Here is a 24,518-nt window from a genome sequence, read left to right on the forward strand (position 1 = left end):
ATCTGTTCCAGAGATAGTGACACTACCACAAGTTCATGGATGGGAATCGAATCCAGAGCTCTGACCGTGGGGTACGTGTGTGACCTACGACACAAGGCTTAAACCATGCCCAGAATTTGAGTCATATTTTAAGTGTCAGTTTTCAGCTCTATATGGATTTATTAAATTCTGATTAACATTACTGAAAAACACAGGCAACAGTTCTCTTTATTAAATAACTAAAAGATATTAGCGTCAACTATAGGATGATGAGTGCATGTGCTCTGCCATCGAGATGAATAATGAACTACTTTAATTGCTTGGCTATGATTTCCAGCTTCAATAGCTATTATCTGTAATCTGCAATATTAGGGCAAGAAATCTTGCAGAAACACTCTGCACTGTGAGGGATCTCGAACAGATATCAATACGTACACCAGAGATGAGGAAAGAGCACAATTTCTGGCCAAAAAGAACGAGCCACTATTTCCAATCTCTCACATTCCTAAAATTATTAAGTGATACAAGGCATTGGTTTACTTTCCAGCCTCTTCTTACCCTCTCCTCCCTCTGCTTCCACAAAGCAAATCAAGCTCTTGGTCTTTGGGAAACTCATGGCCTGTATTTGTCGGCCTTCTGGAGGGGGAGGGTCTTTTAAACCAGACGCAGGAGGGTGAAGGGGCAGTGATATCACTCACTGGGCTCAGGTGTGGCAGTTCAATAAAAGTTTAACTTTGATAAATGTGAGGTATTGCATTTTGGTAAAATAAAAAGCGGGGGGGGGGGTTTATACAATTAATAGTGGTGCGTTGGTGGTGTTGTAGAAAAGAGGGACCCACAGGTGCAGATCGCATTCACAGAATTTTGTGGCACTTATAGACAAGGTGTTTAAGGTTACTTCTTTGCTCAGACTTTTGTGGTTAGAAGTTGAGAAGTCATGCGGAGATTGTGCAGGACATTAATGAAGCCTCTACTGCAGTGCTGTGTGCAGTTATATTATTGGAAGGAGATTATTAAGTTGAAGAGGGTTCAGAAGAGATATACCAGGATGTCGCCAGGAACATCTCATCTTCTGCCTCGGGAGCCGACAAACACACGGCATGAACACTGAACCGACTAATTTGCAAATCTCCCCTCGACGACCCAGATCCCAGATCCGACCCTCCGACTCAGATCCTCCCTCTCGTGGAAACCTACCTGTCCACCTTCCTTTCTACCGATCCGCTCCAACTCCCCCCCGACCTCTCACTATCACCTTCTAGCTTTTGTCCACCTATCACCAACCTTTCCCCCACCCGTACCCCTACCACCCAATTATTCGTCAGCCTTCGCAGTTCTGAAGAAGGGTCCTGCCTGAAACGTTGACTCTCTTGCTCCTCGGATGCTGCCTGACCTATTGTGCCTTCTCCACTATCATGCTTTATTTACACTTAATTCTCCAACATCTGGAGTCCCCATTGTCTCTTAGGTACAATTCCCTGTTAACATATCAATGCTGTCTGTCTGTTATAACCCCACGCTGTATTAGATATATATTCTCTCCAGATCATGGCCTATAAAAGTTCTCTCAATCTCTTACTGACATTGTCATGCTTCAGCAGTAGTTACAGGGTCTATATTTCCATTTATAAGCAGAGAAGCATGTTGGTGTTCCGATAAACCGCTGGCATTACTTCCATAATCAATGCAGACTGAATGGTTGCACACAATTAATCTACCAGACTCAACATTCGTTCCCTCAGTCACCCTCGCATATCCAATCCAGACTTTGTAAATGTTAATCATTATTTTGAATTTTAATAAAACAGTATTGTATTGAAAGGCTTTATTGCAGCTATTTGTTCAGTGACTGTGATTAATGTCAGTCTCCGTGGATCCTAAATGTGTCACTGGAGGGCTTGCCTCTTTTATTAATTAAGTATTCAGTTCAATGTGTTATCCCATAGTATGAATAGGAGCATCGCCGACAGTACTAACAGGGATCAGAAGAGCCAGAGAGACAGGGAGGAGATAGCAGAATCTGAGAACATTAGACTGGAATGATCCAGCAATGGACAGGAGTATATCCAGTAGTCTTTACTGGCTTTACCAACCTTGGATATCATTAGTATGGGGGATCTATGATGTACTGATTGTTATTCAAGCTGGTTACTATCCCATCCTCGCTATAGTTGGTGTTCCTGGGAAGTTATGCTAACTGTCTATTAAAGCAGGTTAAACTGAATTGTTGTTCATGTTATTAAAATTAGGAAAGGTGGAAGTCATTGCTTTCGGCTCCAATTAAAAATTCCTTTCTTTAGAAATTATAATGAGCAAATTACTACTTTCAAATGACTCACCAATATGCGAGGAGAAACTCTAAAACTCCATAATCCTTCTAGCCCTGCTAGATCTACATCTCCATATCTTCCCCACTCGCTAAATCTGTCCAATATTACCATCGTGATATCCCCGTCTCATCGTCAGCCACAGTGCACCTTCTGATTAAACCATCATTTGACCCTCTGTTAAATCCGGAATCACCTGTTTCAAGCCCCTTCTAACCACATGTCAATCACAAAATAATTGCACTTGAAATGTTTAACTTGATCTCTGCACAGAAACGGTCTGACGGCAACATAATGCATGGTGCTCAAGTCATTGACTCATGATCTAGAGCCACAGAATAATAATCTGTGAATATGAAGGAAATTGGTGGCATTGAAGTGAAACCACCTTCATTAAGTATAAAAATCCCATCTGCTTGCCTCATGCCCTTTAGTGAAGGCAATGGGTCATCCTTCCCTGATCAGGTCTCTGTGTGACTGCAAACCCACAGCAATGTGTTTTATTTTTTACTGTCCTGTGGATCAGCTGAACCAGCCACTCAGTTCAAGATAGGCATAACAGGATGGCCTGACCTGTGAGGGAAGAACAAAAGGAAAGATAGCTCCCTTCCTCTGCCTGTTTCCCATATTTCTACAGCTCATTTCCATTCATGTGGTGACCATTCCTTATTTCAAGTGCATTCTTTCTTAGTATTTCCCTGAGTGTGATGTTCATCTCCCGTAGCATCTCTGCTGTTGGCTTTGTTGATGCTCACATATAGATGTAAGGAGCTTTTAAATTCCACGTCAGACGCAGTGTAGCGAGAAGAAAATGTTTTTTACGCCATACGAAAGAAACAGAGATGTCTCAGTGAGAAAAAGGAATTATTATGATCAAACCTAAGAGTGTTGGTGAGGCAGTCTTTGGGACATTGTGGACAATTTTTCTTTCCTTTAGAAGAAATAATCGCCCTGCCACAGAGAGAGTGCAAAGGTTTTTCACCAGACTAATCCCTGGGATGGTGGTAAAATGAGGAGTGAATGAAGATTAATCTTTAGCGCTGTGAGAGAATAAAAGATGATTGCATTGAAACTTAAGGGGAATGGACAGTCTCTCATGATGTTCTAAACAGACATTGATACGGTGATAAAATAGATGGCTTGTTTTTACTCAAGTTACAAGAGCCTCTTAGGACGTTCCCCGCACCCCACCCCCACTCCCGATATCGAGACAGGGAGGGAGAGAGAGAGAGAGAGAGAGAGAGAGAGTCAGACCTTGAATATAGTGCAATTGGTGCGTGATCCTACACTGAACATCACGTTATTCAAAATCCAGCTTGTGATGTTGAATGCGCTCCTCTTTTAACTGTGTCTGACAGCACTGTTACATGAGTGTTACCGACACTTTAACAGCAAAGCTTGAATGCTGTCCGGGTCTTACTGAACACGGACACAGGCCGCATCAGGAGCTGATGGGAGACAAAATGTTCTGAACATTGTGTAACCCTCGATGACCATCCCCATCTCCGGTCTTATGATGGGGAAAGACATTGATGAAGCAGCTGAAGATGTTGTGCTGAGTAAGCTACCTTGAGGATCACCTGAATAAATTTCCCGGGACAGAGAATATTTCGGGCCCCACCCACAGGCATCTTCCTTTGTGCTCTGAAATACCCCAGCCAGTGGGAAGGGGACACCTGATTCCCATTAAGCTCAAATAATATGGCGCTTCCAGTCAAATTCTCAGGCATTCTCAGTCAAATACTGCCCTGATATCAAGGCTATCCACTCTTTGCTGAGCCCCTGTGTTCACCTCTTGTTCATATCAATAGGTGATGGTGTCTGTGCGGGGAGCATTTTCCTCTCACAGAGGGTAGTGAATGTCAGGAATTATCTTGTCTCGAGAGCGAGGGGAGCTACATAACTGAAAGTATTTAAAAAAGGTGATAGATGGATTTTTGATCTGCCAGAGAGCTGACAGGATGTGAAGGATTGGACATGAAAAATGAGTTAATACGTACAGTAGATCGGCCATGACCGTATACAATGCCTTTATTATCCGAACGACCTGATCCTGTTCCTTATGTTCTCATATTCTGTAATTACAAAGTTAATGGTTGTAAATTTCCTGCACGTTCTGTTCTTGAACGTTCCAATCAGAGAGAGCAATGTACTTTATGAGTCATCACTTAGTGAGGGCTGGGGGCTGAATTCACAGTGAATCTGGGTCTATACCATGACCAAAAAATGAAGCACAAGTTTCAGAGAGGAGACACTCTGTAAAGAGACCAGAGATGTCTTTTGAACCCAGCCTGGATTGTGAAGTAACCCACAGCAAACTATGTGTGACAGCCTGGAGGGAATGAATGAGATCGTGTGTTACTGTGGACCTGGTATTTGGAGAAAGATGCCCCCGTCAGCACCAGTGCAGGAGGTTTGAGGGGCTGAATTGAACATAGGAACATAGGACTGAGGAGCAGGAGTGGGTCATTAGATATGTTGTCACTGCTCCACAAGGCACTAAGATCGTAGCTGCTCTGATTGTGGTTTCAGCAGCACTTTTCTGTCTGCATACAATTTTCCCACATGCACTTGTCTGTCAAATGTTTGAATACAGCACAACTTTGAACAAATGCAAACATCCAGGCACCACAAACGTTTGATAAAGGGAATTCCCACTTGAACAGTCCAATAAAAATTTCTCATTTGTGTTCCGACAAATGTTAGAGGGTCACTGTGTCCTTTTCCAGTCCCACTCCTCCACTGGTTACAACAGATTTTAAATGTAGCCAGTTTAGTGATATGGCCAATTGTATAGGACTCAGACTGGGTCATTTTTGAGAAAAATATGAAATGCAGGAATTTGAACTCACAACAAATGGTAAAAGATAGAGTGTCCCAAATGTTCTTCTGCCTTTGAAATTATTCTGCTCACACAAGCTGCTGGTAATGGGTATTATTTGAGGAACAGTTGGATTTGGCTGAACTCCCTTTGCTTCCAGCAGTGGAGCAATTCCATTCAGTCCTCACTAGGAATCCTTCACAAGTGGTGTAGATTACGCAGGGATTTTATGATCTCACATTTTGCTATCCGGTGGACAAAGTAAGAGAGAGGAATCAATCAGCTGCTGCTTCTCAGGCAGGGAACATATTTCTCCCTCTCTGTGTTGGACCATACAATAATGTCAACTGAACATCAAACTGGGCCATGTGTGCTCTCCTGGAGCATTCTCTGGAACGGATGATAATGGACGATATGCAGGTGCGTCATCGCTGTTGTTGTACACAGTGTCTTTCAATAGAAAAAAAAAGTCCTTGCTTTATCATTTGATGACATGTTTATATGTGTCTGTGTAATTTGTGAGTATTGGTCGATATCTATATAATGCGTGTGTTGATATCAATACATCTTATTCTTAAAATTGTTCTCTAGCTTTAAACTCCTTAACAAGAGGAAATATGCATCCAGCTGAAACACCTTTCAGAAAGTCATGTATGGTTCAAGAAGATTTCTCATCTCAGATCAAAACTGATAATCCCCCATAACAAAAGACCTTCCTTCCAGGAATGTGTGAAGGGAAACATCTATGAAAATCTTATGAAAGAATTATATCTTTTTTTTAAAGTTTAGGTGATCAAAACTGCACACAGTGTATCCGATGTGGTCTCAGCAATGCCCCGTTCAGATGCAGTAAAACATTTCTCATTTTACGTGATAACCTTTGCCAGAAACAACATCATTCCACTTACCTTCCACTTACCTTCTGCTGCATCTGCAGACTGACTTCATATCATTCATGTCCCAGGAACATGGAAACGGGCTGTATCACAGAGTTCTGCAATCTGTCTCCATTTAAATTGTTCGCCATTGTTTTATCCTTCCTGCCACAGTAGACAATCAAACTTATGTTCTTTCTGCTGAAAGTTTGCTCACTAACCTTCCCTGTCTGTATCACATTGCAGACTCAGTACCTCCACTTGACAACATCTTGAACAATCATCTTTGTGATGCGCCAATTGAGCTTTGCACCATTCAGTTCCCTTCCTCCAGATTTTTGATACAGATTATTTGTCATTGATGATCCCACAGTGAACTCTAGAGAACTACATTAGTTACAGCTTTGCAACCTGAAAATAAATATTTACCTCTACTCTCTATTTCCTGTTAGCGACAGCTTCCCCGTTCGTGTGTAGCACCTATGGTGGTTGAATCGTCTCCTCCTGGCCTTTGTAATGTACTCAACGAGCTGAATTACTTCATTTTCTATTCCTGTGTAACTCTTCGAGGGGCAGAATGGTCTTCTACCATCTCATTGTAACGATCCTGCCTGACTGGAAGAGCTGGTCCCCTACCTTGTAACAGCATCGAGGGGTGGATTGAGCGAAAACACATAGGATAGATGCAGCAGTATACCTCTGTAAGAGCCGCGAGGTGTGGATTGAGGGAACAACACAAGGGGTAGGGCAGTAGTACATTTCTGTGATAGCTTTGAGGGGTGGATAGAGGGAACAACACAAGGGATAGGGGCCGAAGTACATCTCTGTAACAGACTCAAGTGTAGATTGAGGGCACTGCGCATGGGACGGGGCAGCAGTTGGCCTTTTGGATACACCATTCAGAATGCTCATAATTAATCCGATTGTGTCTGACTATCCGTATCTGGTCTGTTCCCAATAAACATTGACTCTCCTGTCCAGCAAAGATCAGTCAAGCTCAGCGTTGAACATCTTAAATAACCGAGTATTCACTGCTCCCTGAGGATGAGTACACCACAGGTAGTACAACAGTAAAGTGAAAGGTACGTCCTTATTTCATTGTGGGACCCTTTATTTTAAACCGTGTTAACCTTTTAACAAATCACCACTTCTTTTCTAACAAAAGGACACAATAATTAGGAATAAACATAAAGCATTCTGGACTTCAAATCTGTCCCACATTCCCGCTGACCATTTCCAATCAAATATGTATCAAACCAAGCCTCTGTTGCTGTCTCAGGTAGAGAGTACCTGATAGCATTACACCACAAGAACATTAAAGCAAGGAGCATAATGAGGCCATTCGACCCATCGACTCTAAGATTCCATTAAATTATTTTTAAATGTACCACAATCTTATTCTTCTGCCTTCTCCTTAGAATCCTTGATATCCTTACAAATCCAAAGCATATCGATTTGCGTCTTAATGACACTAGTTTCTGTTCCTCTGTGACTGCGTGTGTTTGTGTGTTTGCGTCTGCATGTGTGTACGTGTGCGTATGTGTGTGCATGTCTATGTGCTTGTTATCTGTGTGTTTGTGTGTGTATGTCTGTCTGTCTGTGTATCAGCCTGTGTGTTTCTTAACTGTCTTTGTGTCTATTTGTATGTGACTGCATATGTCTCTGTGTGTTTCTACCTGTGTGCATGCCTATCTCCTTGTAAGTATTGTGCGTGTTCGCATATTGGGGTGTTTACCAATAGTTCTGTGCACATGTGTGTCTGCGACTCTGTGTAGTGAGGTATCTGTGTCCTTTTTTTTTTGAAGTGAAAGGACTGTCGTTGGAACTGCCAATGGGTTTAAAGTGAGAATTGTCTTTCACTGAACATTGCTCCTTAATCGGTCGGTGGGACATGGATGTTTCAGAATCTCCACACGAGGCGTCCCTGTCCTCTCTGGCTCGTACCAGTGTCTTACCCACATGGCAAGGGGAGGGGTGAGGAAATGGATATCGGGCACTCCAACACACGGCTTTGCCTTTCTGCCCTATTCCAGGCTCTTCCTCCTGGAATGGGAGAAAGGGAGGGTTGGAGGGAGTGTGGGAATGGGTGACCCTGCTGTTAGTGCTGGTGTAGTTGGGGGGAATTGTGAGGTGTCTGGAATTAGTCAGTCGACAGTTTTGAATCCATAAAGTATTATTAGTGTGGGGCATATTGCGTAGGTGAGAGAGAAAGTGAGGAAGAAAGTTACTGAATTCAATAGTGAGAGTGGTAGTGCCTGAGCCTTATTTGGAGATAGAGCGTGAACCTTGTTCGGGGGTAGGTGCTATTACAGATATATAGTGAGTGTGAGCGAGCAGAGAGTATATGGTAACTCTTATCCTGACAGAGCGGGGAGGATATCGATGCTTATCCTGTATTGCAGGACATTTCTTCAGATTATCTCAGCGTCGAGGTGAGTCTCCCTGAATGTATTGTCCAAGTTTGTCACTAATAACGTCACAGACCTGTCCATAAGCTTCCACAGAATCAGTTTAGGTAGAGCTTACAGATAGCAAAGAGAAGCAAATATTGGTGTGTTATATACCAAACCAAAACGCTAGAAGAAAATCTGAGCATCCTATGCTCTGGAAATTAGATATGCAAGTATTGTGGATACTGCAATCTTATTGGATGGTCTCAAATTGTATCTGGACTGCGTTAACTAAGTGACTGCTCATGTTGTGAAAAATAAATTCCATAAGTTTATATGAGGTGGGTTGAAGAGTATGTTGTGAAGAAAACTAGAGAGCAGGTTACTTTGGACTTGGTATTGTCTGGTCCGAATGACGAATTAATTATCTTGTAATGAAGCAGCGTTTAAGGAATAATGACATTAATAAAGTGCATTTTACAAGGCGTCTGCGCACAATAGAGAATGCTTGAACTTTCTAGTTAAACATCATGGAAGACTGGAGGCTAGAGGGTTAAGATAGCTCCAGTGAATTTGCAAAGTACAAAATAACATTCAGTGGGAGACAAGCAATGGTTGTTAGAGTCATAGAGTCCGAAAGCACGGAGACAGGCCCTTCAGCCCAAACTGTCCATTCTGAACAAAATGCCCATCCACGCTAACCCCATTTCCCTGCCCCATAACCTTCTATTCCTTTCCTATCCGTGTATTTGTCCAAATGCCTTTTCAATGTTGTTAATCAATCACTTCCCCTGGCAGCTCATCCCATATGCGTACCAGCCCCTGTGTGTAAAAAGGTTGTTCCTCAGTTTCCCTTTTATTCTTTCTCCTCTGAATTTAAACTGATCTGTGATTGCCCACCCTTGGGGCAAAAAAAGACAGGGTACATTAACTCTGTCCATGTCTGTCATGATCTTACAGTCTTCAGTATGATCCTCACTCAGTCTCACACACACACGCAAAATTAAAATGTCCTAGCTTGTCCAACCTGTCCCTGTAACTCAGTCCATCGAGTCCTTGGCAACATCCTTATATTTTTTTTCTGCATTCTTTCCAGTTTAATAACATCCGTCCTATAGCAAATTGAATAAAACTGAACATAACGCTAGCAATATGGCCTCAGTAGCGTCCTATATAACTGCAACATACGTCCCGAATTTTGATACTCAGTGAAATGCACTGATTAAGGCCAATGTGCCAAAAACTTTCTTCACTGCACTGTCTACCTCTGAATCAACTTCCAGAGAACCATCCACCTGAATTCCGAGGTCCCTCTATTCCACTACACTCCTAAGGACCCAAACATTCACCATGAAACTCCAACCTTGATTTAAATTTCAATAAATGCAAGAACTTAGACTTTATTAAAATCCATTTGTCATTTCTCAGCCCGCTTCCGCAGCTGATCAAAGTACTGCTGCAATTTCTGAAATTTATGTAAACCTTCCTCACTCGCCATGATGCTGCCTATTTTTGCGTCGTCTTCAAAATTACAAATCATGTCTGTACATTCTCATCTAAATCATAGACATATGTAATATACAGTGGTCCCAGCACCAACCCCTGAGGCATTCCACTAGTCACAGGCCTCCAGTCTGACCAGCATTCTTCCAGTATCACCCTCTGTTTCCTGCCACGAAGCCACTTTTGTACCTAATTTGCCAGCTCCCCCTCAATTCCATGTGATATAACCTTCCAGAGCAGCGGACACATGTGGAACCTTATTGAGGCCTTACTGGAATCCATATAGACTATGTATACCACCCTGCCATCCTCAACGTTGCTGGTCACTTCATCAAAGAACTCCAACCAATTTACGAGTCATGATCTTCCATACACAATGACGTGCTGAATTTCATGAAGGCCTTTTGCCCGAAACATCGATTTTCCTGCTCCTCGGATGCTGCCTGACCCCCTCTGCTTTTCCAGCAACATTCTAATCATACACCGAATCACATCCTGTCTTTCCAAATGCAAGTATATACAATCTCTCCGAATCTTCTCAAGTAACTTACTCACTAGATTTTAGGTTAGCTGGTCTTTAGTTCCCAGATTTACCTTTGTAGCCTTTCTTGAATAAGGGCACAGCATTCGCTACCCTCCAGTCGTCTGGGACCTGACCAGCGATGATGGAAAAGAACCAACCAGGGCTCCCGCAATTTTTTATCTATCCTCCTGCAGTGTTCCTGAATATATCTGGTCAGGAACTATCATGCAAAGTCTGAAGAATACGTCTATTTATTTCAGGTACAAACACCAAAACGTGAGAAAGTCACTCAATGATGATTATCATCACAAATTAGAAAATGTATTAATCATAGGAAGTGACTTCAGAAGAATTCCAGATATTGTGGAAACCTGTGAATTCTCAGAAGTTTACGATCCAGAAAAGGAAGGCCATGAAACTGATAAGGAAATCAAAAAGAGAGCGTGCCTGCTAATAAACAGGAACACAAAGTCTGCATAAATCTACGATCTATATTTCAAACGAAACCAAATAAAAGCAAGGTCAAATATGGAAATTTGTAATTGGGAGAGGAGAGGTTATTGTGGAGAACAGGGAAATGTCCAAGAAAATAACCAGTTACTTTGCATGTGTCTTCATGGAGTAATATCCAGGAAATCACTCAGTAATTCCAAGTGACCATATCGGCCTTGTGGAGCTAAAGACATAAAGTCAATTCATATCAGTAACAAGGTAGTACTTGAACATGTAGCTGGATTGAGCATTGCTAAGTCTAACGAAACAGATGTACTGCCTATCAAAATGTCGGAAATAAATCACCAATAGTAGCATTAATTGCACTGTCGATGACTGTGTTTTATTTTCCTGTACATTCTGCAGAGGCCAGAAACTATTGTGGATAAACATGAACCAAGCACTATAGATGAATGGAAGGGATCGAAACAGCTACAAAAGGAAGAAGAATAGTGTGGAGAACTGCAGACCAATTAATAGACATCTGTCGGGAAACTGTTGGAATCTATTACACAAGATTACGTTTTTGATATTTAGAAATTAACAGCAACAATGCAGAGAATCAGCATGCGTTTCTGGTAGAGAAAGCATACTTGATAAACTTCGGAATTGTTTGAAGTTGTTTCTTACAACATAGATAATGGGGAACCAGTAGAAGTTGCAGATATTGGATTTTCGGAAGGGTTTCTATAAGATCTCAGTAAGTCCGTAAATGCAATGAATGTGAAGGAGGAACATATGTAAGTGGAAAGTTACAGTTTGTTTTGCCTTCATTTAAGAGAGTCAGAACACTGATGTCAAGACATGTTGAAGCAGTTTCACAGCGTGTTGGTGGGACTGTACCTGGAGTATTGTGTACAGTTTTGGAGACCGAATCTCAGAAAGAATATACTGACCACAGAGGAAGTGCAATGAGCATTCTCCAGATTAATCCCTCCGATGGTGAGACTACCTGACGAGGAAACTCGGCCTGTGTTCTCTAGAGATTCAAAAATGAGAGGTGGGCTACAGTGAAATTTCGAAAATTCACAAATTATATCACAAGTTGGAAATGAACAGAACTCTTCCCTCGCTTTCTATTCCACATTAAAGGCAAATAATGAGGGATCCAAGATGGCGGAGACCCAGCAAGTTTGAGTCTATAGTGCTCTTCCCAACACTTGGGTAAACTGGGACACCCACCCCCACCACACTCACCAAATCATTCATAATAGCTGTTTAATTTAATTAGTTGCTTAGTATTACATTCAAACAGTCTAATATTTAGTAAAAAATGACCAAAGGGAAGGGAGCCCGCAGCTCTCAGCAAGCAGGAACTCCCCCCCCCCCCCCCTCCAGCTGCAGCAGAGGCGTCCGCAGCCGCCCCGGGGGACTTATCTACAGTGACAAGCCTTGTGGAGATGATCTCCAGCTGGACGCGAAGATCGATGCTTTTATCGAGGAGTCCCGAAGTCGATTGGACTCAATCTCGGCGGCGGTGCAGAAGCACGACCGAGACATCCAGGAAATCGAGCGCCGAGTCGGAGGCGCGGAGTTAAAGGCCGCGACCTCCGAAACTACAGCGCAATCGGCTGTGGATCGGTCCGGACGCTCGAACAGCGAGTCCGGACCTTAGAAAATTACATTGACGATCTCGATAATCGAGATCATCGACAAAATATTCGTTTGCTGGGCCTTCCCGAACGGGAAGAGGAAGGCCAGATTATAGCATTCTTCCAGCAGTGCCCTTCGAAGGACCCGATACCCAGCATGAGCAAAACTAATGTAATGTACAAAATCCCATGCAAGGACTGCACAAAACACTATATAGGGCAAACAGGAAGACAGCTAACGATCTGCATCCATGAACGTCAACTAGCCACGAAACGTCACGACCAGCTATCCTTAGTAGCCACACACGCAGACGACAAGCAACATGAATTCGACTGGGACAACACTACCATTATAGGGCAAGCCAAACAAAGAACAGCCAGGGAATTCCTAGAAGCATGGCACTCATCCACAATCTCCATCAACAAACACATCGACCTGGACCCAATATACCGGCCACTACAGCGGACAGCTGAAACTGACACCCGGAAGCGGCAGGGATGGGCCACTAGAAATGCCAGAGGAAACACCACAGAAGCGCTTCACAGGAGGCTCCCAAGCACTGAGGATGTCACCACGACAGGGGACGAAACGTTTGCAACAAAAATTTCCAACTCGGCGAACAGAAACACAACAACAAACCGGGTAGATACTTAGCATTTCTTGCAAAGGAAAAAAAGGTCCCTCAGACTATTACGTCTATCAAGGAAAGTACGGGTTTTCTGACTCATGATCATAAAAGAATTAATGCGATCTTTAGATAATTTTATTGTCAGTTATATAAATCGCAGGATTGTGAAGATAGGACGAGGAGGATGCAGTCATTTTTTAAAAAAATTGACCTTTCCAGGCCTAACTCCGGAACAGGTATCGGTCCCAAATGCTCCTCTAACAGTCCAAGAAATACTTGATGCAATTAGGCAACTTCAGAGTGGTAAGGCACCGGGCCCAGATGGTTTTCAAGCTGAATTCTATAAAGAATTTACAGAAATATTGGCTGGTCCACTTATGGCCATGAAAAACTATGCATATAGTCAGGGCTGTCTCCCGCCTTCGCTGAAAGAGGCAAATCTCTCTATTATCCTTAACAAAGGAAAGGATCCAGAAGATTGTACATCTTATAGACCAATATCTTTGCTAAATGTAGATTTTAAAATCCTTTCTAAAACGTTAGCACTGAGACTAGAAAGGGTACTGCCACATATTATAAAGGAGGATCAGTCGGGGGTTATTAAGGGCCGTAGATCATCCAATAATATTAGAAGGGTTTTGAATATGATTCAAGCCTGCCATCAGGGAAAGATACCAGGAGTAGTATTTTCATTAGACACGGAAAAGACATTTGATAGGGTTGAATGGTCATATTTGTTTTACACATTGGAAAGGTTTGGCGTTGGAAAAGTGTTTACAAAATGGGTCTCAACATTGTATAGTGATCCCAAAGCAGTTGTGGTTACCAATGGATTAGGTTCGGATAGCTTCAGTGTGGGTAGGGAATGCCGTCAGGGATGTCCCCTCTCGCCATTGTTATTTACGCTAATAATTGAACCACTAGCAGAAGCTATACGAGCTGACCCTAATATAACGGCCCCGAGGATTGGTACAGGTAAACATAAAATTACCCTTTATGCAGATGATGTTCTTCTATTCCTCAGTAATCCTCTGATGCCCGTATCTCGCTTAATCAAGTTATTAATACATTTAGCGCATTCTCAGGCTATAAAATTATTTTTTCAAAATCGTAGGCTATGCCAATGGGTGGCCTTGCAATGCCACCCCACTTAGGGGACGGATCCCTTTTTCCCTTTCGTTGGTCCCTGGAGAGCTTCTTATATTCAGGCATTTTCATTACTCCAGTATTTGGTCAGTTGTATAAGGCTAATTTTGTGCATTTACTGCAAAGGATAAGGCAGGACCTCCTTATCGATGGGGAGACCTTCCAATTTCCTAGTTGGGTTGAATAGCACTAATCAAAATTAAAGTCCTGCCCCGTCTCCTATATCCTATGAGAATGCTTCCGGTGATGCTGCCGAGGATGGCTCTACGTAAATTATATGGCTGGCTGTGTTCCTTTATCTGGAATCATAGACGGCCCCTCATTAAGCTGAAGAAGCTACAGCTTCCACAGACAAGGGGAGGATTGGACTTCCCAGACTTAAGGAAATATCAGTTAAGTTCCCTATTAAGTTACATAGCTGATTGGGTCTTGTCTGATCCACAATCAATCTGGTTGGACATCGAGGCCTCTCAAGTAAAATACCCACTTATTAACCTTTTATTTTCAGACAAGAGGAAAATCATTCCAGATCACTGTAAAAACACTATAATACTAAACACAATTAAGGCTTGGAATATAATGCGGCAAAATGAGGGCAATTCACATAAAACATCCCCCTATGCACCGATAGTGGGAGCATGTGGATTCCAACGGGGGTTTACATATGCCACTTTTAAACTCTGGAGATCCAGGGGTATCTCATGTCTAGGGGATCTATTTAAGGATGGGGTCCTGATGTCTTTTGAACAGCTGCGTCAGAAATTCGGTTTACCTAATGGAGACCTCTTTCGATACTTCCAAATTCGAGATTATATACAGAAGAAGACTACTTTATTAGATAGTCTTTATAAATCAGATAGAGAATGTAGTGTCCTACGACCAGTGGGGGTATCTTCCGTCGGTACTACTTATCATGTACTACATGATGAAGTATCAGGAGATATGGATAATCTGCTTAAAACATGGGATCAGGATTTGGGACTAGAAATCTCTATAGAAACGTGGAATGATATTTGGGAAAACGCTAGAAGAATTACTATCTGTAAGAGAACCCAGGCTATCCAGCTGGAAATACTTCATAGGGCCCATATAGCACCGGTTCGACTGCAAAATTTAAGGCAGGAGCATCTCCAATGTGTCCCAAATGCAAAATAGAGGTGGACACTCTTGTACATTGCCTATGGACCTGTCATAAGATCCGTAGATATTGGACTAAAGTAGCAAGTACCCTGACAGAAATTTTAGGAACGGAAATTAAAGTGGATCCTGTATCTCTCCTTTTGGGCTTTTCGAACTTTTCCTCCCTGGATGTGTATGGGAAGAGACTATTTTCTATTCTTTCTTTCTGTGCAAGGAAAACTATTTTGGTGAACTTGGTGGCTGAGGGACCCCCTGGACTTTCAAATTGGCACAGATTAATTATGGAATGTATTCCCCTTGACTTCCTTACAAATATGGTGCACCGAAAGACCGAATTATTTTATAAAATATGGCAGCACTTCTTGAATTACATAAATACAGATATCTCGGCTATCCTAACAAGGGCTTTTATTTAATTGAGATTACAAACATGGCTGGTCCGCGGCCCCTTAGGAGAGGAATCCCGCACGAATACCAGTTTTATTACATGTGATGTTAACACATTCCGAGCATGTAAGAGACTTAAATATACACTCTGGTTAGTTATAGGTTAGATTAGTAGATGGTTGAATTTTGTTTTAGTTTTTCTTTTTCGGTATTTTTTTTTCTTTTGTTCAATTTTGGCTATTGTATATTTGATTTAATTGTATATCAATGTTTATATTTGAGAGTTTTGTTTATTTTTGTAAACTTGTAAAAATGTTAAATTTCTAATAAAATATCTATTTAAAAAACGGCAAATAATGGCAGGATCTGGGACAGGCCAGTTAAATCTGCAATAAAGAGGAAATTCATCACTTGGAGGGCACTAATTAACACAGGGGCACGGAAGCCTACTGGCAGGCAAGATTAGTGAGAATCTCCAGATATTCTACAAGAGTATCCAGCGGAACAGAATAACCAGGGAACAGGTAGGACTCATGAGGGATTTGCCAGGTTGCAACCAAATCAACCTTAGTGGTAGGAGACAGAGGGTGGTGGTAGAAGGTTGTTTGTGTTTGGAGGCTAGTGTCCAGTGGTGTACCATGGGGATCAGTGCTGTGTCTCTTACTATTTGTGATTCGGACGTGTTGGTGTTGGACTGTGGTGGACAAGGTTAAAAATTGCATAACACCAGGTTATTCTCCAAAAGGTGTATTCGGTGGCACAAGCTTTCGAAGCACTTCATCAAAGCGCACAACCACCTGATGAAGAAGCAGCGCTTCGAAAGCTCGTGCCTCCAAATGAACCTTTTTGGAGAATAACCTGGTGTTATGCAATTTTTAACGTTGTCCACCCCAGTCCAACACCAACACCACCGAATCACAAATATTCAGAGACACAGCACTGATCCCCGTGGTACACCATTGGACACTAGCCTCCAAATAAATTAGCTGATTTTTTGTGATTTTAAACATTATCATAAAGGATGCAGCTGTGAATATGGACGAGGGGTGGGAGTTTCATAAGTAAGTTTGTGTTTGATACAAAAATTGGCCGGTTCGTTGGCAGTGAGGAGGAAGGCCTTATGTTACAGGAAGATACAGATGGAATAGTCAGATGGTTACATCAATGGCAGATGGAATATAACCCTGATAACTATGAGGTCATGGACTTTGGAAGACGAACCAGGCAGGGGAGGACTCAATGAATGGCAGCACAGGAGGAAGCTCAGAGGGTGCTTCTCCACACATCCCTGAATGTGGCTGGACAGGGTAACACACAATTTGGGAAAGCGTATGGGAGCGTAAACACAGCCTTCGGACATCGAAGTATAGATTATAAGAGCTATGCGGAACTTTTGTTAGGCCAAAATGGAATACTGTGTGTAGTTCTGGGAGCTACATGACAGGAAGGATGTGATTGTAGTGGAGGGGGTGCAGAGGAGATTCACCAGGATGTTCCCTGTGATGGAGCATATCAGCGACGGAGAGAGACAGGATAAGCTCGGGTTGTTTAGTTTGGAGCAGAGAAGGCTAAGGGGGACTTGAATCAGGAGGATAAGATTACGAGGGACATGGACGGGGTGGATAGATAACAGTTGGTGCTTTTAATCAAAGGGACACACTCTTAAAGTAAAGGGTTTGAGGCTTAGTGAGGATTTGAGGACTGTTTTTCACCCAAAGTGTGCTGGGGTCTGGGATGCACTTTGTTAGAGGGGAATTGTCATGGTAACCTCATAAACATTAGAAATACATGGTTATGCATTTGAAATGCCATAAGATTCACAGCGACGGGTTTTGTGTTGGAACGTGGAGCTAATGTAGACCGTGCTGTATTTCTGATAGTACAGAATCTGTGCTTCTGTGATTGTATGGCTGTGGAGGATCAATCATTCAATAGCTTAAGATAGGAATTGATGGGTGTCTGAAGAATATCTTATCAAAGTATATGAGTGAACTTGTAATATCTTCTGAAAATACATCAATGGCAAAATTAAGAGAAAACGGTGCAGCTTCCTTACAGTCTGATACCAGAATACTGAGGACAGGGAAATAGCAGATCAATGGAGTAAATACTTCAGTTATGCCTTCACAGAATAAAAAATAAATAAAAAAAGTTTCCTCGCAATACTAGGGAACTTCAGTCTGGTGAGAAAAAGGGAATAGAATGAAATTAGCAACTAAAAATCTTGGACTGAAATTAATAAGCATAGACAAAGTCAACAGAGGTTTATGAAATAGGAAGCATATTTGAGCAAAATTATGGAGAAGGTATCAACGCAATACGATTGGAATTTCAGAAAGAGTTTTTGATAAAGCCCCAAGCCTATTGTGCAAATTTGAATCCTATGGGACTGGCGCTAATATATGGTCATGGTTTTAGAATGGGAGAGCTGGCAGGAAATAGAGAGTAGGAACAAAACGATGTTTTTTGAATGGAAGGCTTGGAGGATATAACAAGGATCGTTATTTGGCATCCAGCTATTCCTAATACACATCATATTTTTGGTTGAGGGGCTCAATTGCAATATTCCCAAGTCTGCTGACAGCACTAAATGATGTCAGCTTGTGAGTGAATGAGGAAGATGTAAAAATGGTTCCAAAGTGATTGAGACAAGTGGAGTGACTGGGCAAATACCTGGCAGATGGAAAGCAATGGCAGAGATGACAGGTTGTATACTTTGATGGGATCAGTTGAATGACAGCCTATCATTTGAAAAGTGATTGGTTGAAAAAAAATTGATAAATAAATGAACTTAAGCTGCATTTTTGTTTATTTATGCACAGCCTTCCGAGTCCATGTAAGGTAGTGAGTTCTGAACACGGAAGTCAACACTGGGAATGGCATTGGCACGCTGTATACAGTGTTCATAGACTCAGCAAGTTGGGAGGTATAACATTGAAAAGAATCTGGATCTCCCTGCATACCAGTCACTGAAAGCAATATTGCAGGAGCAGAAAGCAGCTAGGAAGATAAATGGTTTATTCACCTTCATTTCAGGGGATTTAGAATACAAGAGTAAGGGTCATTTACTGCAACTGTACAGGCCTTTGTGGGACCCTATCTCGAACATTGTGCTGTGTTGTGTGCAGTTTTGGTGTCCTTACCTAATAAAGGGCAAATCTGACATTGAGGGAGTGCAGTGAAGGATGACAGATTGATCTCTGGGATGACAGTTAATTGTGGGAGCAGAGTTTGGGGTGACTCGGCCTGTATTCCATGGGCTTTAGGAAAATGGGTGGAGATCTCAGTGAGATATATAAAACTCTGACAGGGTGTGACAGATTGGAAGCAGAGATGATATTTCACTTTGTAGAAAATGGTTCACGAATCGTATTGCAGTCAAATCATACTTAATAAACAAGCGTTATCAGATAACTCCCTATATATTGATGGGCCGAAGGCACTATATTTCATAATGTTTAAACATATTTTGGGATATGAACATTGTGTGGGGAAACTGCATCGAGGAGATATTGGGCCATGAACTAACATGGGGAAAGCTCAATGTGCTGAATGACCTCCTCCTCTCCCGATGTTTCTGTGCAGTCTGTGGGAAAGCTCTGTAAATGTTGTCACAAGCTCTCAAATGTTAGGAAGGATGTCTATGCAGGGTCAACAGGACTGTGTTTCCCACTCCATTTTCTGATAACGAGGTTGATGCCGGATGTTCTGTCAGGTTTTATCCTTTAACACCTCAAAGTAGTTTGATACTATTGAGTGTCTCACTTGGCCGATTCAGAGACCATGCCTGTGTGTCTGGAGTCACTTTTAGGCCAAGAAATCTCGGGAGATTCACTTCCTGAAAATACATTGGGGAAGGAGATCGATGTTTACAATCAACATTGGACACATGATCACTGTTACTGACACCAGATTTTAGGTCTCGATATTTTATTAATTATTTTTAACTTCCACCAGCTGCCAGAGCATTGGCCTGGTCTGGATTCGTAATCCAATGATATGTCCACTACAGCACCATCTACACACGGGGACCTATCGGAATCCACACTGATCTGATTACTTCAGTGCTACTTGACAGCTCGAAAGAAAAGAATTCCCACCAATTTGACTGTCGAGATGGGGCTGAGGGTGTGGTAATTGGTCAGATTGTAATTATTCTCCTATTCAAGGACTGGATATAGTTGAGGAATTTTCCTCATTGCCAGGGAGATGTCAGAGTTCGAACTGGAATGAAACGTCTTCCCCATGGGAACGGCTTGTTGTGCAGCAAAAGTCTTCAGTCCTATTGCAGGAATGGTGTCAGGGCCTATTGCCTTTGTCGTATCTATAGTGTTCAGCTGTTTCCTCATGACCGTACAGCAAATCGAATTGCTTGAAGACTGGCGCCTGTGATTCTGTGGGAATTATGATGAGTGTGAGGTGGATCATCCATTCAACACGTCTGGCTGAGGATAGTGCAGACTCCACATCCTTAACTTTTTTCACTGACGTACAGAGCTGTTCCGATATTTAGGATGAGGATATTTGTGGAGTCCTCTCCTCCAGTAAATTGCTTAATAGTCCATCGACATTGTTGTTTGGATTTGGCAGGATGACGGAGCTTAGGTCTAATCTGTTAGTCATGGGATCATTTCCCCTCTCCATCAGACATTAGTTCTGCTGGTCGGAATGTAACCAGTTAAGTGTGGTAGCTTTAATGGGTTGTCAACAGGTTTAGGTCCATGTGATTCAGACCCTGGCATGTTCACCCACACTCATCACTAAACCATGAATCGGCTTGATGGTAATGGTAGACTGATGAATTATCGTCCGGAAAATGTTGCAGATTGTCGTTCAATACAATTCTGTTTCTGCTGCTACTGTGGTCTACAGCATCAAATGATAACCCAGTTTGAGTTTCAATATCTACAATTCAATTCTACTGACTGTCCCCCAGTTCACACCGAGACCCTTTCACCCATCAGCCCTCTATTCTGTACTTTATTTCTGATGCGGTAACACTTGCATTGTCATATTCTCATTCTGCTGAGGGCCTCTCCCTGGTGTCACGCCTCTAATTTGTTACTTTAACTCAATCCATTTATAGTAATGATCTAAATCGTTTCTCTTCCACAATGTCACCTTCTGTATTTGAAGTGAATGTGTTTCCCTCTGTTTTTCTCCATGACCATGATTAAGAGCTCTGTAGTGTCAGTGATGCCAGACTTACGAAGTTTGAGAGTCAAGGAACTTGTGCACCTTGCATTATTGTTCAGTTCCCAGTACACGGCATTCTATGCTGGACAGGATGTTTGAGCATCTTTAACATACTTCTTTGGAAATTGTCCAAAAACAGAAATTGCTGAATATGCTGCAGCGTCTTCTGGAATGAATGCAGTGTTAAACTTTCAGGTCCAGTGACACTCTACAAAGCTCCCAGTTTCTCAAGCAATTTTGGTATTTTTATTACCAGTATCCATAGTTATTTGTGTTGTGAAAATTTGTTCTGTGCCTATTCTTTTCTGGGGAAACTCAGCAGGTCATCAGTATCTGCAAAGACAGAGAAACAGCGTTAGCATTTCAAGCCCAGTGTGACAATTCTTCACAACTGAAAAGCATTGGAAGCTTGGCTTTTTAATAGTTTGCCAGAGGTGGGAGATAGGTGACAGGGAAAAGAGGGCGTGGCAAAGATAAACCGGCTTTTAGCAGTGGTGAACGAGAAGATGATATAAAATGGGTTTAAATTAAGATGTAAATGGAGAAAGGGGTTCTCTCCATTGAGTGCACGATAAAGAAGACACAACCACACTAGTCATAGGGAGGCCAGGAGGGAAAATGTTGAGTATGTGGCATTATAAAGATCTGGCCATAAATGTGATTTCACCGTTGAGATCATCACCTCCTTTGGACAAAGGATATCAGGTGCTTGACTTCTTATTGGCACTAGTAAGCGTTTCATGCTGCCTTAGTATTGTGATAGGGGGGGAAAACAAATCACAGTATGAAGTTTCGGCTGAGTATTGTTTACCTGTCATGTTTACTATAGTTTCAAATTTGCAGTATTTATCTTTAAATGTTTGTTCTTGAAGTTAGTATTGGATGGAGTGTAGAAGGTTGAGCGATGACATGATAGAAGTTTCTAAAATCATGAGAGGTATGGATAGGGTGAATAGCCAAGGTCTTTTCCACTGGATGGGGGTGTTCAGACGTAGAAGACATAGATTTAAGGTGAAAGAGGGAAAATATACAAGGGATGCAGGGGCAGTGTGTGTACACATTGTGTGGCGTGGGCATGGAATGAGCTGCCAGAGAAAGAGTGGTAGATGCATGTTCAGCGAAACCATTTAAAAGTAATTTGGACAAACAATGGCAGGTAAACAATACTCAGCCCAAACTTCGTACTGTGATTTGTTTTTCCCTCCTATTACAATACTAAGGCAGCATGAAACGCTTACTAGGGCCAACAAGATGGGAAATATTTAGCCATATGGGCCATATGAAAGCAGATGGGACTAGCTTAATTTGGAAAACCTGGCCAGCATGGACATTTAGAAAAGCTTCACGCAGATTCAGTGTGGTTGTGTGAAAGGGAAATTATATTTTGCCCTGTAAAATCATGCAAAGTACTTCTGGAGATGCCTGAGAATGTAACAAGCGGACTTGATAAAGGGGACTTATTAGATACCAGGCTTTCCAGAGTTATTCCAAAAGGTATTACAAAATAAAAGTTCTTACACAATACAGAAGCTCCTAGGATGATGGAGACTGTATTAACATGGGATGATGATTGCTTAACATATAGAAATCTGAGAGTCAGGATTAATGGATCTTCATGATAAAGGTGTATCTGCTGGAGGACCACAGCTATCAGTCCAATGGCATTAGTTATTTACAATCTATACTGATAGTCTGAAGGAGGGAGCTGAATATACATCCGAGTTTGAGGATGACACTGAGAATCAAAAGGCAGGCTGTTATTTAATGGAGAGGACTTCCAGAAAAAGAACAGTACAAAGGGATTGGAGTGTTCCTATGTATGAAATATAAAGTCAGCATGCTGGTGCAGCAAGTAACTAGGTTGGTTCATTAGCCGGCTTCCAGGGATGAAAGGATTGTGTTATTCAGAATCTGTAAAATGGTGAGGCGATTATTCATTGGGGTTTAAATGAATGAGGAGTGATACTGCTGAAAAATACAAGACACAGAAGGGACTTGAGAAGGTAGATGTCGAGAAGTTGTTACCATTCCTGAGTGGAGTCTCGAACTCGAGGACATGGATACAGAATATAGAACATAGATTTCTATCTGAAATGCAAAGTGATGTCTTCTCTCGGAGGTAGTGAATGTCTGGAATTCCCTAACCCAGAGAAGTGGGGAGGGATACAAAAAGTCGGCAAGAAAGTGGAGTCGAGCCCTGGAGTAGATCAGCCATGTTCGTATTAAATGACAGGGCAAGTTTGAGGGGCCGAATACCCTACTCTTCATCCTATTTATTAATTTCACATTTATGCTTTTTCAAAGTAACTGCTTATTTTCCCGGAAGTAGTGTTATGTAATGCTACACTCGGAGAGCAGAGTATTTGTTTGAGTTAACGCAGACGATATGGGGGCTGTATTCACAGTAAATCTGGGTCTGTAACACCACTCACATTTGGAGCAGACGTTGTGGAGAGGGGAAGCCTGGAAACAGAGATTAGGGGTTACTGTCACTTCCTAACCCAGCCTGGATTTTCCAAGTACATTTCCAAACCTGCACCTAACCATCAGAGTGGTCTTGATCTGCCCCTGTGTAGCAGGTCCAAAGGGCTGAATGGAACATCAGAACATAGGGCTGAGGGACACGAGTGGGTCATTCGGCCATTTGATACTACTTCACAGTAAATAAAGTCGTGGCTCATCTCATTGTGGTCCCAGCTGCACTTTTCTCTCCATACACCATTATCCCAGATTCACCTGTCTATGGAAAATCAGACGAAGCCAGCCTCGATATAATATAAAGATTCAGCCATCCCAAACTTCTGGGAAGAGAATTCCCACTTGAATGAATTCCCACTTTGTGATTTTTTTTCTCACTCCAGTTGTGACTGAAGATGGAGGGTGTCATTCTTTCCTTTTCTCGTCCCACTCCTCCACTGCTCACAACAAATTTTCAATGTAAACATGTTGGTGATATGGCCGGTGATAAAGGTCTCAGACTGGGTCAGGTTCAGTGATAAGAACAAGTCAGGCTTATTTCTTTAGTCAGCCACAAGTTACTAACAGAACTAACGGAGGAGTATGTTGGATCTGTGGGTAGCACTGTTGCCTCAGATCACCAAGGAGCTGGGTTCACTTCTAACCTCGGGCGACTTTCTATGTAGAGTTTGAACATTCTCCCCATGCCTGTATGGGTTTCCTCCCAGTTTCCTACTACAGTCCAAATATGTGCAGTTTAAAGTGGATTGCCCATAGTGCCCAGGGATGTGTAGGTTAGATGGGTTAATTATGGGAATTGCAGGTTTACATGGATAAGACTGGGGGCACGTCCAAGTGGGATGCTGTTTGTTGGGTCAGTGTGGACTTAATGGACGGAATGTCCTGCCTCCACACTGTAGAGGTTCTATGACAATGACATTAAATTTGGACTATACAAACACCCAGTGGGTATTTACCTCATCCACTCTGATCAAGGTCTTGTATGTTTAATTCTCATTCCAAGAGTAACCTGTTAAAGGCACAGTTGGGTGGTTCATAAA

The 24,518-nt window shown here is 42.2% G+C and overlaps 1 protein-coding gene across 1 annotated transcript in view; it reads left to right on the forward strand.

Annotated features, from left to right (window-relative positions):
* The first annotated feature begins 2,029 nt into the window (after nucleotides 1-2,029).
* LOC148135899 (putative G protein-coupled receptor 139) overlaps nucleotides 2,030-24,518 on the forward strand; it is a 58,817-nt gene continuing 36,328 nt past the window's right edge. Inside the window, exon 1 of the mRNA XM_087984432.1 lies at nucleotides 2,030-2,159. Within this exon, the coding sequence (XP_087840558.1) occupies nucleotides 2,030-2,159 (130 nt within the window). The remainder of the gene's footprint in view (nucleotides 2,160-24,518) is intronic.

Source organism: Chiloscyllium plagiosum, unplaced genomic scaffold (assembly GCF_037043375.1).
Source record: "Chiloscyllium plagiosum isolate Xiang-an unplaced genomic scaffold, Cpla_swu_hap1 HiC_scaffold_48, whole genome shotgun sequence".
Classification (NCBI taxonomy): domain Eukaryota; kingdom Metazoa; phylum Chordata; class Chondrichthyes; order Orectolobiformes; family Hemiscylliidae; genus Chiloscyllium; species Chiloscyllium plagiosum.